General features: G+C 36.7%; 1 protein-coding gene across 1 annotated transcript; it reads left to right on the top strand.

The window, feature by feature from the left end:
• The first annotated feature begins 1,383 nt into the window (after positions 1–1,383).
• FUNDC1 (FUN14 domain containing 1) lies at positions 1,384–16,608 on the top strand. Its single transcript, XM_012784392.3, has 5 exons — positions 1,384–1,586; positions 2,258–2,414; positions 6,430–6,505; positions 13,460–13,588; positions 15,989–16,608. Exons 1-5 carry the CDS (start codon positions 1,559–1,561, stop codon positions 16,064–16,066), a joined length of 468 nt encoding a protein of 155 aa, XP_012639846.1. The 5' UTR covers positions 1,384–1,558; the 3' UTR covers positions 16,067–16,608.
• Positions 16,609–20,295: the final 3,687 nt, after the last annotated feature.

The raw sequence follows: 20,295 nt of genomic DNA, 5'->3' as shown, positions 1-20,295 counted from the left end.
GGCCTTCCTCTGCCTCCCTTGGGTTTCTGGCAGGAAAGTGTGGAGAGGGAGTAGGTAAACAAGTTCCAATTTCCAGCAGCAGGGAATTAGAAAAATTTTGGTCCCTTTGTGAACCCTTGAATCCTTAGAAAAGTATGCTTTGAAACAGGATTTCTCTTATCTCTTTTTAAAAGCCTTTTTCCTCAAGCGCTTGAATTCTAATAGTGTTTAAAATAGCATTAAAAAATTATTCCTACACTGTGCAAGTGCTAGGCCAGATAAAAAAATATCTGATACTTGTTAAAAGGGCAAGAAAGGCCTGGCGCAGTGGCTCATGCCTGCAATCCCAGCACTTTGGGAAGCAGAGATGGGAGGATCACTTGAGGCCAGGAGTTGAAGACTAGACTGGGCAACATAGCAAGACCCCATCTCTACAAAAAATTAAAAAAATTAGCTGGGCATGGTGGTGCACACCTGTAGTCCCAACTACTCAGGAAGCCAAAGTGGGAGGATCCCTTGAGCCCAGGATTTGGAGGTTGCAGTGATCACACCACTACACTCCAGTCTGGGTGACAGAGCAAGACCAGGTCTCTCAAAAAGCAAGCAAATAAACGAACAAACAAAATGGTAAGGAAGACTTTATTCAGGATATTGCAATAGGTGTCAGGACTATTGCAATAGGGCTTATTCTGAATACAGCAAAGACAGCTGGGGATTGCCAGCCAATGCTGAGAGTGAACGGATCAATATGTGGATGAGACATCAAAGGTGGGAAGATTCTTGCTAAGCCTGTTTAATGGGATTCTTGCTGATGGCAAGCCAGTGTGAGCAGATATCAAGGGTAGGGGATGAGGAATTTTAACCTATATTGAGGGTAATTAGATATTAAGGGTGGGGGGATTCTCACTTAACTGACTTAGCAGGATTCTTTTTTTTTTATTTCGGCATATTATGGGGGTACAAATTTTAAGGTTTCAATAAATGCCCTTTCCCCCCTCCCCCCACAAGTCTGAGTTTCCAGCATGACCATCCCCCAGATGGGGCACATCTCACTCATTGGACTAGGCAGGCCAAAGATGGCCCAAGAAGGAGGCTTGGTCAAAAAGAGAGCTCAGAAGAGGCTCCTGACCAAAGTTTAGCTAACGAGAGTCTTTGTCAGTACCAAGCTGGTTTTCCCTTTATACCGCCAAGCGGCGCCCTTCTCCCCATTCCTCCAGACTGGAGACTTTAAAATAAAATAACGGAATTCAGATCATTAAAATTCTAGGGGGAAAGGTCCCCCTACCCCAAGTTGCGGAGGCCAACGGACTCCAACTCCCATAAGCCCTCGCGGGGCTGAGATCCGACGGCCCTTCTTTCCGCCCCTGAACCTTGCGCCTGCGCGGAAGGTCCTCCGCTGAGAAAAGGGGGCGGGGACAGGACAACGCGCCAGGGGAAGGAGGAGGAGGATAAGACGGATAAGGAGGAGGAGGAGGAAAAAAGAAACCATAGACTTTTACCTTGGCCTAGAGCGGCCCTTAAAGTGCAGACGAAAGGAGGGTGGGCGGGGATCACCCCAGAACAGGCCGCCGGCGGTATAATGGCGACCCGGAATCCCCCTCCCCCAGGTGAGCGGCCAGGGCCTGAAGTGGTATCTGGGACGCGGCTCACAGCTTTCGACCTTGTTCCCGGGGCGCCTCTTCCTTCCCCTAGCCCCAGGATACCTGGAGCTCTATTTTTTTTTTTTTTTTTTTTTTGAGGCAGCCCCCTTGAGCACCCCTTTCGAGCTAGACTTCTCCCTCCCCTCTCTGCGGAACTCGGACGGGGAGTGACCCCTACCTCAACACACCCCTACCTCCTGTCTTACCTTCACCTTTGGCCCTTCGTCTCCATCTTTAAACCTCTCTCTCTCTCTTTTTTAATACTCGTGACTCTGAAGTGATTTCTCCTCGTGGGGCTCCTGACCGATCACTGATGAAAATGGACTCTGTTCTGACCTTGACCCTACTGAGATTTGGGGGGTGACCCCGCACTGCTGTGTAACTGAACTGGCCCTGGCTCCGTGACCCCAGGCGGGTCCGTGGGTCTTTGGAAAGGAGATGAGGGCATTAGTGTCAGGCTCTTAGTCTTGAGGGTCTCAGCTCAGGAATTGAGTTTAACAAACTCAGTTTTCATCTGGGCATTTTTAGCTGTAGGCCAAAAGTAACAATGAGTTATATGACAGATTTAAAAAAATGTGTGGAACATTTCTGACTTTTGATTGACTCTAAATTTATTTTTTCCATTTTGTATCTTGAAGACTATGAAAGTGATGACGACTCTTACGAAGTCTTGGATTTAACAGAGTATGCGAGAAGACACCACTGGTGGAATCGAGTGTTTGGCCACAGTTCGGGACCAATGGTAGAAAAATACTCAGTAGCTACCCAGATTGTAATGGGTGGTGTGACTGGCTGGTGAGAACAACATCTTTTTCATTAAATTTCATTTGGGGGCCTGACTGCTGCCCTTTTATACATGGGCCAGAGTCACTGTGCACATTCAGTGGGTCTACATTGTTAATTCCAAAAGAGCACTACTTTGAGGCTTTCTCAAAATTATAATTGGTGTAATCTACATTCAGAGGCTTCCCTATTGGGATTGGTGATCTCCTCCATGCCCACCCATTGTTTCACTCCTCCCTCCTCACTCTTTTAATTCCTTTTACATTTTCCCCTTTCTCAAGTTCAGCAGATGTAGTGGATCTGATTCAGTGATGGTAGATAGGAAGAAATATATGAGTTAATTGTATGTAAATTTTTACTTGCTGACAACTGGAAAAACCTGAGAAACTCCCACAGTAGAACTGACCTCTAGGATTGTCAACCCTGTAGAGAGCAGTGTAAAATGTTCAGTAAAAATTATGATCAGATTATGATAATGCTTTGAAGAATAGCTGTAGAAGAACATTGGTTCTATGTTGGAATTAAAAGTCTGATTGCTTACTTTGTAATAATATTGTAATACATTAAGAAGTGGTTAATAAGCATTAGCCTAAACCAGTTAACATTTCAGACCATGTGTTACACAATTGCTACAATGGATCTAATTCTGTTATTTTTTGTATAAAAGGCTGGCCAGGTAATGAGGGGCAAGAACAATCCGACCCTTTATTTTGAAAATGTTCATGACTATAGAGAATTTTTAAAGTTAGGGTGCTTAACTTGTGAATAATCATTTTTTCTTAGATTCTAAGTCAAATTCATCTTACATTGATTTAGTTTACATATTTACATATTTCTACTTGATAGGTATAAAATTGAAGTTTTTGATTTGTATCTTACATGCACTTTGGCACAATGGCACACTCAGCTCTTTGTCTTTTTTGTAAATGCCATTTTATGATACAGACATTCATTGTGAAGATTCTGTGATGCAGATGTGCAATATTTATTCATGATGTGTATTAATGCTGCTGTATGAAGAAAGCCTGCAATTAGAAGAGAGATACCTGTCAGGGCCCCCCAGTCATGCAGCTGATTCTCCACAGGCTGATGGTACCTCTATCCCCATAATTTAGGGCATGGCGCTCTGTTTAAATAAGCTCACAATTTGGTGCCATAGGTCAGTCAATGTGAGTCAGGGCCTAATGCCCAATCTTTAAAGAAACTAAAAAATAGTTGAGAAATGGAATTACCAGTCATTGTGTGGTTTTTCCTTGTAGACAGACATGGTGAGAAGCCTCATAATTGGCAGAAGTTTGCTTGGAAAGCCTAGAGACAGATCAGCACGAGTTAGTAGGTTCATTTTAGTGACTAATGCCATCAAGCAATGATCCATTTGCTTGTGGAGCACATCCCAGGAATATTGTGGAGACCTGGCTGCTGCTTGCCTCTTCTGTTCCCTTTTCTGAGCCTTTGTTGCTGACTCCCCTACTGAGGGACACATTAGTGCAGTCATCCCTCAGTATCTGCAGGGGATTGGTTTCCAGGACCCCCGCCCCTTCCCCAATAACAAATTCCTTGGATGCTCAAGCCCCTGATATAAAATGATGTAATATTTGCATATAACCTATGCTCATCTCCTATATATTTTAAATCATCTCTAAGTTATTTATAGTACCTAATACAATATAAATACTATATAAATGGTTATTATACTGAATTGGTTTTTATTAGTATTTTTAAAAATCTTATTTGTATTATTTTTTATTGCTGTTTTTGTTTGTTTGTTTGTTTTATTTTGTTTGAGACAGGGTCTTGCTTTGGGCCCAAGGGCGGTGGCATGATCATAGCTCACTGTAACCTCAAACTTCTGGGCTCAGGTGATCCTCCTGCCTCAACCTCCCAAGTAGCTGGGACTACAGGCCAGTGCCACCATGCCTGGCTAAGTTTTCTATTTTTATAGAGACAGGGGTCTTGCCCTTGCTCGAGCTGGTCTTGACCTCTTGACCTAAAGCCATCCTCCCACCTTGGCCTACCAAAGTGCTAGGATTATAGGGGTGAGCCACTGCACCCAGCCTGTATTGTTATTTTTATTGTTTTTGGTTTTTTTTCTGAATATCTTAGGTCCTCCCTTGGTTGAATCCGAGGGTGTGAAACCTGCAGATACAGAAGGCTGACTGTATATACATTTGGATTATAACCAGCTGTTGGCCCAGGAGCTGTGTAATAGGACTCTAATATTATACAGGTGATTTATTGCAATGACTAGTTTCAGTGTAGTAAATTTTAGCCATCTTCTTAGGGTATAAAATTGATAGGATATTGTGGTGTATGTTAAGGAGAAATAGCGTTAACCTAATCAGGTTAATCAGGAAACCTAATCAGGAAAATATGTGTTAACCTAACCAGTTAACAATTCATATCGACTCAGGACATGAATGGGAGGCTGAGGAGATTTTATTTAGCTGTAGGTAGCCCTAGGTTTTTGATCATGATAAAAAATTAAAACTAACATCAGGATGAGTAGTTGCTAGGAGAGATGGGATGTCTGAAGACCAGTTCGAGGGCTCTTAGAGTGGTCTGAAAGTAAGGTCATGATGGCCTTGAGAATGGAAAGGAGAAGACAGAGTCAAGGAATGTTTTGGAGATATAGTATGTAGAACTGTGCAATCAATTGTACCAAGGATGAAGAAGGCATTGTCTGAGATAAATATAAGATGGCAAGACTTCAGCAATACTTGGTTTGGCTAGAAAGATGATATGTACTTTGGAACATTTTGAATATGTGATTCTGAATGCTGGAGAAACCCATCATGTAGTTTTAAATGTAAATTTTCCATTTAGGAAGATTTATTAGTTTCCTTGGGCTGTTTTAACAAAGTATCACAAACTAGGTGGATTAAAATAACAAATTTATTTTCTTACAATTCTGGAGGCCAAAAGTTAGAAATCAGGGTGTCAACAAGTCTGGTTCCTTATTGGAGACTCAGTGGGAGAGAAATCTGTTTTATGTTTCTCTCCTAGCTTCTGGTGGTTGCCAGCAATCCTAGACATTCTTTGGCTGTAGAATATCACTCCAATCTCTGCCTCTGTTGTCCTCACATGGTCATCCTCCCTCTGTGAGCTTGTGTCTAATATTGGATTCAGGGTCTACCCTGCTCTAGTATGATCTCATCTTACCTAATTACCTTTTTGGTGACCCTATTTACAAATAAGGTCACATTTTGAGCCTCTGGGAAGGACATGAATTTTGAGGGTGGGGGAACACCATTAACCCAGTGCAGAAGGCTAGAGTTAGAAATCTGGAATTCTTTTGCCCAGTATGGATCTGGAATACTAAGGGAATGTGAGCTTACTGAAGGAGAGAATTAATCACAAAAGAAGTATAGGCTGACATTCCTACAGGATAGATGAGACACAAAACAGGTTTCATATAAAAATAGATAGATATAGATAAGGAGGCCATGAGAAATGTGGGCTGAAATATAGTCATTGAGGTGGAGCTACAGCTGGACCTCAAAGAGTAGGAAAGCTTTAGATAGGCAGAGCTAGGCAGAAACAACTAGAAGCAGGGAGATTAATATCTTGAGGAAAGGTAATGACCTATTTGGAAACTAATTGGGCTGGAACAGAAGGTTTGAGTAAGAGTTGGGCTCAGCCAGGTGTATGGAACATCTTAACTATATTAAGCAAAACAAAAAAAAATCACTTTTATTATGGGAAATTTCAACTTATACAAATGAAGGAGTATAATGAACTCCTGAGTACTCATCATTCAGTTTCAGCAGCCACTCTTTTTTCCTATAAAGTCCCTTCCTCCTCTCTCCATCCTTTATTTTGAAGCAAATCTCAGACATTTTAGATTGTGCATTTTTGACTAGCCTGTATAATCAAAAGAAAACATTAAAGGTTTCTGAGCAGGTAATGCATGTGATCAAAAGAAATTGAAGACATTCAGATTTTATTTGGAAAGCAATGAAAAGTAGAAGAGGGAGAGGGTTTATCACATCATTGATTATTCTCATCTTTTGTTATTTCTTTCATTAAGGTGTGCAGGATTTTTGTTCCAGAAAGTTGGAAAGCTTGCAGCAACTGCAGTAGGTGGTGGCTTTCTTCTCCTTCAGGTATGTCAGAGCTTTAGGCACTTGTCTCTGCTTACATAGGAAGCCCTTGGGAACTGAGAAAGTCAAGTTTAGCTATTACACTACTGTCCCATTTTTTTAAAAAAAAGTTTTTGTAGAGATGGGGTCTTGCTACATTACCCAGACTGGTCTTGAACGTCTCGTCTCAAGCAATCCTCCTGCCTCCGCCTCTCAAAGTGCTGAAATTACAGGTGTGAGCCACCATGCCCAGACACTCTTGTCCATTTTAATAAAAGATGGAATTTTTCTCTTAGGCATCAGTTTATGGAAAAACTATAATGAGTTTTGAAAGCTGGCATGTCTTGAAAGGCGACAATTTAAATATTTCTAAGTTCCTTAAGCATAGTTTGATTCCAGCTATTAAAAAGATAACTATTAAAATTTGAAGTGCCTCATGTTTTTATTACTTACCCAGATTTCCCTTCTAGCATCTCCCTAGCAAAATAAACATTTCAACACATAGTATATAAAATGCAAAAGGTCTCTTTTCTGTTTCCTGGCCATGCAGTTTTTCTCCCCAGAGGAAAGTACTGCTAGCAATTTCTACCATTTTTCTTTTAACTAGAGAACCATAATAATATAGAAAGTGGAAAATTGAGTTTAAAAAAATCATCTATAATTCTGTTCCTGTGGCAGGTAGATTTGAAATTTTAGTTTTGTTCATGTTCCTCTAAGTATGAGGTCTAAAAATGCTTTGTCATTATAAAATGTTTATCAGGATACTATCTGGCATTCATGTCTGTTTGGCATATATTTTTCCAAAAATATCATTCTCTGAAGATTAAATATAGTAAATCCAAACATTGAAAATCCTTGGGAATGAATGTTAGCAACAATTTTAAAGATACAGAGAACTGTCAGTTGTACCAGATTTTAAAAATGATTGATGTTCATAGCAACCAAAATCTGACTTTAGCAACTAAGCCATTGATCATATAATAACTAGTAGTTGCCTTAAGTACAAAGGAACTGGATTCGTATGTGTTAAGCAAAGATTTTTGAGTTGTTTACTAAACAGCCTTTTAAAATACATAATATTCTTTCTCTTATGACATTATTGGGAATAATTGCTTATTAATTGTGGTAAGAGGTGAAAAAGAATATGATTAATATCTAAATTTCGTTCTTTAGATGAATATGCCAGCCTTTGTGCGGTAGAGAATTTTATTTAAGCTGATTTTGACTTGAGTTTGTATAGAATCAAGAACATATTTAATTCTATAACTGTTTTGAAAATTCAGTTGTCATTTATGTTTAGTGCAATAGGGTACAGGACTGAAGCAGAGTTTCCTAAAATATTCACAGAATAGAGAGAATTGTATATTTTAATTTACTCTGCATGTCAATTTTTCAGAAGTCCATTTTGGTTCACTTAATATGCGCCATTCAAATCCATGTTTTGCCATTGCCATTTCCTACTTTCCTGTGTGTAGTCCTCGTATTCTTTGAAGTCTCTAAGGCAGAAGAACACAGGCCCTGTCTGCATCAAACCAATTTTTCCCACAAATATAACTAGCCTTGAAAATTCAGTAGAAGGAAAGTGAAAGTGGAAATAGAGTAACAAATGGCTTTTAGACTAGTTGCCATCAATATTTTTATGACTTTATATTTTAAGATAACTGTTAGCTTATTTAGAACTTACAGTTTTTATAGTAATAATAGTGTTTTCCAGTAGATATTTATCACACTGCCATCTTAAAATAGACGATGGTATAGGTATTAACTATTGGCTTCCCACTATGGAATATGATAATTTATCATTTATTGAACTGTTCTTCTGTTCTCTGCACACATCCCCCCATCTCACACACCTGAATGCTTTCTGCCTCCTCCCCCCACATCATCTTAGTATTGTTATTTCATAATTGCGTTAGATCATTACTTGGAATTCACTGAACTTCTTGAATCTGTGAATTTATGTCTTTAACCATCTTTGGGAAGGTTTTTGACTGTTATTTCTACAAGAGAGTTTGGGATTACTTTAGCCAACTCCTGGTTGTCTAAATCTCTTTTCATTGTCCTCATATGCATCAAATAGTTTGTCAGTTTAATCTTCTGGACAAACTTGGTCCCAGAGTCCTTTGTTCTGCTTGTTTTCTAGGCCTTGTGTACAGCTCTTATCCTGGGATCTTCCTTCAGTACCATTCTGAATATTCCCTTTGTTTTTGTCTTGGGTTGTTTCCTATATCTTGTGTCTTCTTGGGTATATTCTCTTGTTTTGGTGGGACATGTCCTCCAATAACTTTTGGAGAAAATGAGCACAGGAAGTGTAGTTTTTGAGACTTTGCATGTTTGAAAATTTCTTCATATTCACATTTGATTGATAATTTAGCTGGGTTTGCTCCATTGTCTTCTGACTTACGGTGTTACTGTTAAAAGTCTAAAGTAATTCTAATTCCTAAACCTGTGTGTGTGTGTGTGTGTGTGTGTGTGTGTGTTTCCTCACTAAATTCTTACAGGATTTTCTTTTTGTCCCCATGTTCTGATTTTTTTACAGTGATATGCCTTGCTGTGAGCCTATTTTTCAGTTTGGGGAAATTTTCTTTCTCTCTCTCTCTTTTTTTTTTACTTTTTTATTATTTTATTTTATTTTATTTTATTTTTGAGACAGAGTCTCACTCTGTTGCCCGAGCTAGAGTGCCATGGCGTCAGCCTAGCTCACAGCAGCCTCAAACTCCTGGGCTCAAGCGATCCTTCTGCCTCAGCCTCCTAAGTAGCTGGGACTACAAGCATGTACCTCCATGCCCGGCTAATTTTTTCTATATATTTTTTAGTTGTCTGACTAATTTCTTTCTATTTTTAGTAGAGATGGGGTCTCGCTCTTGCTCAGGCTGGTCTCAAACTCCTGAGCTCAAGCAGTCCTCCCACCCAGAGTGCTAGGATTACAGGCGTGAGCCACCACGCCCAGCCCCCTTTTTTTGGGGGGGGGGAGACACAGAATTTTACTCTGTCACCCATGCTGGAGTTCAGTGGCATAATCAGAGCTCACTGCAGCCTCGAACTCCTGCCTCAAGCCCCTGGGGGAAATTTTCTTAATATTTATTTAGTTAATGATTTCTTGCCTTTTATTTTTTTCTCATTTTTCTTTCTGTAGTTCCTGTTATGTGGATCTCTTGGACTGGTTGTCTAATTTCTCATTTTTTCTTTCCAATTTTCCAGTTCTGTCTTTTTGGTCTACTTTATGGGAGATGACTTCAACTTTATCTTCTTACCATCTTACTGAGTTTTCTTTTCGGCTCCATATTTTTAATTTCCATGAGCTCCTTTTTTGTTTGTTTCTTTTCTTGATGTGACTTTAGCATCTTGTTTCTTGTTCTTCCTTCATGGATGCAATACCTTTTTTTTTTTTAATAGATTGGAAAAGGTGGAATGTATTTATTTTGTGTAACTTGTCTTCCCTCAACCCATCATTTCAACCAATGCAGTGGTTAGAAGACAGTCCCTTCAATAAGACCTTTAGAAATACATTGTATCCTAGAATACTAGCATCTTTGGAAACCATTTTAATTCCATGTCTATAGACTGAGAAGGTTGGTGAGAGATGGTGTAGTTGTCCTCTATAATTTGAAGATAGAATGTTCTTAAAGAGTGGCAGAGACTGAAAGTTTCCCTTAGATCATCAGAAGCTAGTTTGAAATGATTGCCTCAATAGACAGCAGAGTGTTGATCCAAAGGGTCTGTCCTGCATGGAATTCTTAGCATCTACACAGAATATTCATCTAGCAGTTTATTTTTTCAGTTTCATAAACTCCACTGCAGTGACTAGCTATTTATACACATCTTTGCACACTTGTCTAAGATAAAGCAAATATATATATGTAAGCCTTTTGATTGTCAGGTGACCTTCTAGAAAGTCTGCATCCATTACATTCCCACCAACCCTATATACAGAATCTACCAGCTTTCCCCCCTTTCCATACTGTATGGTATTCTTTAGAAGGAAGTCACTCTATATAGCCCACACATCAGGAGTAGGAGTTATTTAGAAATTTTCTGCTAGAAGATTTTTCTCTTCTCCATTTATTTATTCAATCATTTATTTATATCAGTATGGACTCATAGATATTGATTTTATACTTTGGGTTATAATCTAATACTGTTTTATTGCTCAGATTGTTCCAGCTTTGGCCATTGGGAGCTCTTTCAGTTGTACATTACCTTTTTAAATCTCTTTGAGGACATAAATGATCAATTTTTTAAAACTTCTTCCTGTAAAATCTCTGTTCCTCTAAGTTTTTTTTTCCCCTCTTCTCTTCTTTGTTTATTTTGGTCTCTAGTTTTTATGTTAGATGCCTTTCTCCATGCCTGATGATTCTTGGTTGTCTGTTCAAATTTAAGAATTGAGCGCTAAAAACTGCTGAAAGCTCTAAATGTGTATATGGGGCTTTTCCTTCTCTGGGAAATCTGACCAGTCCAAGAAAAATAATCTAAAGTTATAGAGTTGGAGGTGGGGGGAATTTCCTCCAATGAAATGGCCTAGGTAGATCACCATATGGTAAGGTTCACAAGCAAAAAGCCCCATCTACCTGTTTAGAGCTTTCTGGTAGACATGAATCTTTATTGAAAGCCTGGCATTATTTTTAACTTGGAAGCTTTTATTCTAATGAAGCCACTTTACCTAACTCCATTAAATATTTTAATGTTGTAGGATAGTCAAATGTTGTTCAAAAAGCAGTTATCACTTCCCCACCCTCTCCCCAATTCATTGGCTTGCATTTCCCTATAATTGATGAGTTCTGGGTGGACAAGACTGAATTGGGTCCTGTGTGGTTGGTCAGTTCTTAGAAGGTATTATTTGTTCATGAGGTTGGATGTACCTGAATCCCACTGGGGGGGGGGGTGCAGATTGCTTTCCTTGGTCATCTCTGCATTGGAGCATGCTGCTCAATTTGGACTGGTATTCTTCAGTTTGACCAGATCTGCTTCCAAGGAAGCATAGAAGTGAACTTCTTAAGGAAATTTGTTCAACAATACCAGATTACTCCAGCATAGATAGAGATTTAGTCTTTACTTACTGTCTTTTATTATCATTCATTCGATTTGTCTCATTTATCTGTTTGCCTGGCATTTGGGGGGATGCTAAGAGATTCACAGTCCACTGGAAGAGCTAGGTATTGAGAAATAAATTTAATGATCTGGTCAGTGTCAAGCTAGAAGGGTATCTGCTTGAAGGTGTTGGGGAAGGAGAACCCAGAGAGGCATAAATATTGTTAGCATCTCATGTTTTTCATTTTCCCTGCAGCTGTTTGACATTTTCCCCCAAAACATTGAAGATTAAACTATGCAAAATCTTTATCTCAGATAAGCTCATATTTATAAATTTTCACTGACAAATGGCTGTGTAAAAATATTTTTATATAGTGTATAGAACGCTGTTTGTGAGGATTTGTTTAACCTGTCTCATTAAATGGCTTCCTTTATTCATTTGCTGGGGATGGGGGGTACATAAGGGGTCACCTAGGGAATATAATTGAAGTTTTTTGTTTATTTTATCACCAATATAACTCATGGGATTTTTAAAAGATTTCATAATTTAAAATGTTAAGCTTGAAAATGACAGTTGAATTGGGGTTTGCTGATGAATGGTGGCATAGATAATAATTTTGTTTTTTTCTAACCATAAAATAAAGCCATATACATACATGAAATGTTTGTACTTCTCACAAGCTTTGGCTTGAGTAAGAAGATGTTTTGAAATTCAGCAAAAAGTGAAACTGCAAAAGCGTCAAAGTAATCAACTAATTTGATTACTTACTGCAAGTAAGTTATAAGTCTTTTCAATTTATATGCAGGAAAGGCTCCTTTCTGTAAGGTTCATCATCACCTCCACGTCTGTAACTCAAATTGCTGTGTCAAATACTACGACAAAAAGCTTTCACTTGTCATTGGATTTGATCACCACTGTGTTTTGCTGAGGGTGGAGTTTGAAGTAATAGGTGAATAAATACAGGAAGAAATGTAGATAAATAAATTCTTCTATGGAGTCACACTCACAGAGAAAATAGAACCTAAGATTTCCAGTCAACCTATTTATATAAAATCAGATATTTTTATTATTTAATCTATTTTATGTGTAGATAAGTCTCGGTGTTGCATTAAAAGATTACAAAGAAAGTATAAGCTTGATGAAGTGATTTATAATCATATATGGCTTAATTGTGTACTACTCACGTGACTATATTTTGATCCTATTATTTGGAGGCTCTGACTTGCTGTACTGGCTTATACGTATGCTATTGTTCCTGTTTGGATTTTGCAGTGTCTCAGTACCACCATATGAGGGTTTTTCTTATTAATAGGCATTTAGCTATAGTTTTATTTAGTTTTATTAAAAGTGTTTATGGCATGAAACTTGTATAGAGCATATTTCTTTTATACTTATAAAAGCAATTATCAGAAAGTATTCTTAAGAGTCAGAGTTAGTGAAGGGCTTTTATCAGGCTACTTAAATTTCTTTAGTGACCTAATAACTGATTGGCTCATCATGACCCCTTATAATTAAATATCTATTTAATTAAAAGGTATTTCTTATTAGCTATATAATCTGGATAGTTTTGGTATCTTTTTAGCTAATTTCCTATTCTAAAAGTATGATAGATGATAGTACAGTTATAATACAGTTTTTGGAATCTTTTTTTCCTTACTGTATTCAACACAGTGTTCATCATATCTAAGTAGTTACTTATGCTTAATATCTGTTTTCCCTAACAGACCTGAAGCTGTCTCAGGGTGGAAACTTATGTCTCCCATATTCAGTGCTTGGCACAGAGTAGGCACTCAGTATCTGTTAGATGAATAAATTAGTGAATAAAAAGCAATTTCTTGCTTATTAGTTTCATAGATTTCTTGAAATCTAATTGTTCATATATTCTTGGGTAATTGATTAGTTAGTAACATAGTTGGTTTAGAATTAACTGTTTTTATTACATTTTGCAGGTTGCCAGTCACAGTGGCTATGTGCAGATCGACTGGAACAGAGTTGAAAAAGATGTAAATAAAGCAAAAAGACAGATTAAGAAACGAGCAAATAAAGCAGCACCTGAAATCAACAACATAATTGAAGAAGTAAGATGATATGCACTTTTGGCTCCTTTTCTTTGTTTGTTTTTGTTAATGGGCTCACTTAGCAGAAAATGCGACTGGGGATTACCTTCCTTTTTTAAAAAAAATGATCTTTTGGTTATATATTCAGAGTGTGTTAATTTGGGATCAAGCCACCATTTAAATCAGTCATTATTATTATTATTATTATTATTTTTTGGTGGTTAACTTAGATTCTCCTGCCCATCTCCCACCCATTTCTATCTGCATGTAAAAGCTGAAAACATTATTTTTCCAAAATTTTTTCTCTGTTTTTATAAATGTGTACATGTACAGTGCATAGAGATGTACTAAAAACTACTCTTTTTCTCTATGGAAAGCAATATGGAGATACCTTAAAGCAATACAATTAGATCTACCATTTGATCCAGCAATCCCATTACTGGGCATCTACCCAAAAGATCCAATGACACTCTACAAAAAAGACACCTGTACTCAAATGTTTATAGCAGCACAATTCATAATTGCAAAGCTGTGGAAACAACCCAAGTGCCCATCAATTCATGAATGGATTAATAAAATGTGGTATATGTATACCATGGAGTACTATTCAGCTCTAAAAAACAATGGTGATATAGCACCTCTTGTATTTTCCTGGATAGAGCTGTAACCCATACTACTAAATGAAGTATCCCAAGAATGGAAAAACAAGTACCATGTATACTCACCAGCAAATTGGTATTAACTGATCAGCACCTAAGTGGATGCATAGGAACTACATTAATTGGGTATTGGGCAGGTGGGACGGGGGAGGGGGGCAGGTACATATATACACAATGAGTGAGATTTGCACCATCTGGGGGATGGTCACACTTGAAGCTCAGACTCGTGGGGGGAGGGGAGCAATGGCATTATTTGAAACCTTAAAATTTGTACCCCCATAATATGCTGAAATAAAAAAAAAGAAAAAAAACTTTTTTTGAAGTAGAATAGTTTGAAAATGTATATATTTTATCAATGTGATTAATATATTAGTTTTCTTAATGTTTTTATGTATATTTCGTCTTTTTTGTACTCTGTTTAAAATTGAATTGAATACTTCCTTGCCTTTGTTTTTGTTTTATCCTTTTACCTCCCTCAATTTTTTAGTTTGAAAATTTCAACCAAGTTGAAAGGTAAATAGAGTGAATACCCAAATACCCTTCACCTATTCACCAAGTTCACATTTTGCCACATTTGCTTTATAAACTGTGTGTGGGTGAGATTTACATATTTTTGCTGAACTATTTAATATGTCATGACTTTTCACTCCTAGATACTTCCCTGTGTATCTCCTAAGAATATGGATATTCTCCTACACAACTACAAATACCATTATTACTCTTAAAAATACTTAACGTGATATAATAATATTTTATAATATATAGTTCATATTAAAATTTTTCCACAAAATATCTTTTATGGCTTTTTTTCCTAATTAAGAATTATGTATTACATTTGGTTGTCATGTCTCTGAAGTCTCCTCTAGTCTTAAACAGTCTTCTCATCTGGGGTTTTTCACTCTCATCTTTCATGGCATTTAAAGCCTCTAGGCAGAATATATCATAGTCTGGCTTTGTCTAGTGGCTTCCTCATGAGTTTTTTTGGATTAAACATTTTATCAAAGTGATTTTTAATCATGTACATTTTTTCTTACAGGCTAAATGGACTAATAATAAATATAATTGTGCCTGCTGTGACAATTTATTATATAATTTGTGTTAATAAGTTGGTCGTGAACCACTTATATCTGTCCTATAGGTAGATTTCTTTTTACCTGTGAGGTTATTTCTGCCCATATGCTTATTATCTCTGTGGCCAAGTAGCTTACTGGGCCTAGCTGTGTCCTGTAGGCCCCTTCTGTTTGTAATGGACATTTCTGGGATTTTGTGTGGTGTTTGGCACCTGCAGTAGTAGGTTCACAGGAATTTTTGCTGAATATTTATCGAATTGAAGAAAATAGCTAAAATTGTTACTTAACTCTGGATTCAGTAACTAAGAGTTTGTTTTTTAAATTTCCTTTTTTTTTTATTGTGGTAAGATATATATAACATAAAATGTATCATTTTAAACATTTTTAAGTACAATTCAGTAGCATCAAGTACATTCACACTTCTGTGCAATCATTACCACTATCTGTTTCTGGAACTTTTTCATCATCCCAAACTCTGTGCCCATTAAACAGTAATTCCCGCAATTTCCACCTTTCCCTGGCCTTTATAATCTCTATTCTACTTTTTAACTCTGAATTTGATCATTCATATAAGTAGAATCATATAATATTTGTCCTTTTTTTGTCTGTCTTATTTTACTTTGCATAATGTTTTCAAGGTTCATCCACATTGTAGAGTAATTAAGAGTATTTTTGTTTAAACTTTGTTTCAGGCCACAGAATTTATCAAACAAAACATCGTGATATCCAGTGGATTTGTGGGAGGCTTTTTACTAGGCCTTGCATCTTAAGGACATGGATGGATGTTCTACTATAGTGGATTCAGTAAGGAGAAGTGGTGGCAACAAGGTGGTGGTCTCTCAACAGTATGTGCTACCAGAGTCTCCAGGGAAAGGAGAAACAACTAGCTGGATAATACTAAATCCACAACTTAGCATTTTGCCATCTGAAGCTTGGCAAACTTGTATCTGCTGTTAAACAACCTATATGTTATGTGAACAATAATAGTATTCCTGAGCAAAACATGGCTTTCATCATTTTTTAAAAATTTGTGTCTGTTTAGAAATTAGCCTATAAAATACCACTATTGGGTGTAGATATGAAGAGAAAAAAAATCTGTTGGATTGAAATATGATTTTATTTAAATAAGATGTTCTTCATTGTGTTTTATGGTATAGTGCCAATAACTAAAAATTTGTATTATAGCTTTAATATTAGGGCTGACTTTTTGTTTTTAAGATATGTTTTCAATAAGTTGAAGAACTGTAATGCCATTTTGTGGAAAGCTTTAGAAAGAATATAATTATTAAAGATATTAAACAAATTCTACTGACTTAATTTAATATCAATTTAAGTTGATTTTTTTTCCTGCAGTTCTTATATAATAACTGTACATTTCAAAAAAGGTCTTCTAAGGGAATACTACATGTCTAAAGCTCTTTTCCCTTTTTTTGGTATCTGTCCTTTTTTTTGGTATTTGTAATTTTAAAAGTACCTTCTTATGTGTAAGCTTATAATTTTTTTGTTTATCCTGGCAGCCTGGGCAAAGCCAATTACTTTGAGGGTACATATAGTTGAATCACTGATTCATCTTATCAACCTTTTCTTTCTGAAAGATCCTAATTGGCCCCTTATTCACTGAGAGGTAAAAATCACTTTAAAATACTTAGTAGTATAGTGTGAATTTGCTGTCTGAAGAACGGTGATTTTCTATGTAATGAAATTGTAGCTTAAAGAGAACTGTCTCCTTGATCTAGTCTGAGATGTTAAGTACCGAGGCTTTCAGACTTTTGGTAACATTATGTTGGTTGAACACTAGGTCAGTGTACTTGTTTCTCAGAGCCAATATCACACTTTCCAGAGGCTCATTTGCCCAAAAAAGCTTTCTGTATTGTTTGTTTTGTCTGTAGAGCTCTAGGTTGGAATTGGGAAAAACAGTAGAATGTGTATTGAAGTGTTCAGATTGGAAAGACTTTGCAGATATTCAGACCATTTCCTTTTGACAGGAAGTCCCCATAGTATATTTTCTATCTTATAAATACATGACACTGCATACTTTCAAGATTGGTTACAGGCTGCATGCTTTCATAATCATGAGACTTCTTAAAATTGAATGTGGGATTGATCTTTAGTTTCTTCTTGTATTATCATTAGTGCCTCAGATATAATGCTAAATAAAATTCAGACTTTCTTAAGATGAAGTGATTTTGCTTATAAATACTTGTTTTTTCTTCTTTGAGCTTTTCTCTATTTCTGCCTTGCCAAGCACAGCTTTTCATTGCTGTGGGATTAAAAAGGGAAAATATTCATAAATATGATCAGGTCATATTAGGTAGAGCCTAGGCTGGACTTCTGTGTGCCGCTTACACTTCAGCATGATGCTGTGATACAGTGAGGCAGGCTACTGTGGGGAGCTCTAGTAGCTGGCTCAGTTTGTTCATTTTGAAAATACAATGTATGTTCTGTGCATGATACACTAGGAAAGTGGGGAGCACAAAAATGTCTGCCCTTGAGCTTTCAGTTGAAGACACTAAAATATTCCTATATGAATGGTTATATAATAATATAGGAGAACCTGGCAATATGACCTAGTGGCAAATGAAGAGTTGGGATAACTACTATGAGAGTCCAAACATAAGAATGAAAATTGAAAAAGGTAGCACTTCATTTTTGCCTATTTATTTCTCATTATCTGTTGTAATATTTGAAAATATTTGTATGCAAGTACAAAATATTACCAGTACTCTCTGTACTATCCCATCTCTGTTGGTATTCCTCGTTGTGCCTCCTGTCTATGCTGTATCTCTGTGTGGCAATCTGGTGAATCAGAGGCTTGCTTGCAATGAAACGCCTGTATAGCCTGCCTTTGTTTAAAGTGGATATTTTTATGTTGGAGGGCATAAAGGCTGTTTGCAATATTTATTAAAACTTGGATATATGGAATGTATCTATTTTGAGACCTAAGCTTTGAAAGATACGTAGGGGCATTTTGACTGATTTTATTTTTATTCTTATAGCCTTTCCCATTTCCCCTTTTCAATGTGTTTTCTTACTTCAAATATAATATGAATGAAATGTTCATTATAGAAAAATAGATCAGCATAAAGAATATATAGAATGTTTATAATATGTACTTAGGGATAATTATTTTTCATATCTTGGTGTGTAGCTTTTGGAGTCTTTTTTATCTGTGCATGAGCACGTGTATATTGTATAAAAATTGAGTCAGAGTTTATGGACTTTTTTTCACCTACCTCTCTTACACAGAAAAGTACTACTTTACAAGTCAGCTATTTTTAGTTATATATTATAAATATCTTTTTATAATAACAGGTACATACATGACAACAGAAAGGTATAACATAAGTGCCTACCCTCATCCCCTTTACGGAACAACCATAGTTGTCTTGAAATAGATTTTAATATACTTACTTTTATTGTCAAAGTTTGGATAGTGTATATTGAATGTCCACTCTGAAAGGTGAAAAATTTTGTGTACATATATGCAGGACTTTTGTTTGTTTTGATTGCTAATATGTTTTAAGTTTGTCTAATGGCTGCCTTTATTACTTTAAATATCGTACATTAATTTTTCAGTCTTTATTTACCAACTTTAGGTAATATCTGTTAATTCCCTATAATGAAAGATGAAGACAATAGAGCCTCTCTTCCCTCCTAGTCTTTATTAAATTATTATTACTAAATTATATATTCAAATCCTAGAATTTTATATAATTTTTTTAAGAGATGAGATCTCACTGTGTTGCTCAGGCTGGAGTGCAGTGGTTATTCACAGGGGTGAACATAGCACACTACAGCCTTGAACTCCTGGGCTCAAGCGATCCTCCCGCCTGAGGCCTCCTGAGTAGCTGTGTGCCACCACACCTGGCTCTATTTATTAAGAGCAATGTAAAGCTGTATACATTGATCTAAAATGATATCCACATGTTAGTAATAAAATCAGGTTACAACCAGCTCTTGCATTTTTTGGAAAAAAATACCCAGGTGAGAGTAAGTTTGCACACAAATGTTCATAGTGGTTATCTCTAAGAGGTTGGTATATAGGATTTTTACTTTTTTTCAACAGTTTTATATTGAGTGCATGTTAACTTATAGTTAGAAAAAGTTATTGTTTTAGAACCAGGAATAGGGATTTAAAATTATTAGGTTATTGCTATCTTAGGAGGCTTTTTCTTCTTTTCTGCTTCATGGAATTTATTTTTTAAGTTTTAAAAAATTTTTAAATTATTTATTTATTTAGAGACAGGATCTTGCTATGTTGCCCAGGCTGGTCAACTCCTGGCCTCAAATGATCCTCCCACCTCAGCCTCCCAAGTAGCTGGGATTACAGGCATGAGCCACTGTGCTTGGCTATTTTTAAAGTTAATTTTATCAAAATATTGCACATAGTTCAAAAAAATCAAATACTTATTATAAGGCTTCTAAAGAAAAAGAACACTTCTCTGTTCCACCTGTCTCTAATTTAGTGGCTTTTTCCCCAGAGAAGTTTCAACTATATTAGTTGTTTCTTTTGGTAATTACTACAACCATATTTTTTAGACTTTCTATTATGATAAATGACTTAGACTTCCTATTATGGTAGATGTGGATTTAGCTCTATTAACACCTTCCCTTTCACATCCTTTATAGTAACAATTTATTAAATTCCTATAAAATTTTATACATTATGACAAATACTGTTTACTGTTGCATAAGGACACAGCTTCCTATAAGTCCCCTTATGTGGGTTCAGCTGGAATCTAACCTTGACCTGATCCTGCAGATAGCTCTGGAGCAGTATCTGCAGATACTGTGGTCGGTAGAATGATGGCCACGTCCTAATCCCCTGAACCTGTGAATAAGTTAGGTTACATGGCAAAGGGGAATTCAGGTTGCAGATGGAATTAAGGTTGCTAATCAGCTGACCTCAAACAAAGAGATTATTCTGGATTATCTAGGTGGGCCCAATGTAATCACAAAGGTCCTTAAAAGAGGAAGAGGGAGGCAGAAGAGAGAGTCA

This window comes from Microcebus murinus, chromosome X, assembly GCF_040939455.1.
Source record: "Microcebus murinus isolate Inina chromosome X, M.murinus_Inina_mat1.0, whole genome shotgun sequence".
NCBI classification, from domain to species: domain Eukaryota; kingdom Metazoa; phylum Chordata; class Mammalia; order Primates; family Cheirogaleidae; genus Microcebus; species Microcebus murinus.
The sequence above is the reverse complement of the archived record's forward strand: the minus strand, read 5'-3'. Positions and strand labels throughout refer to the sequence as shown.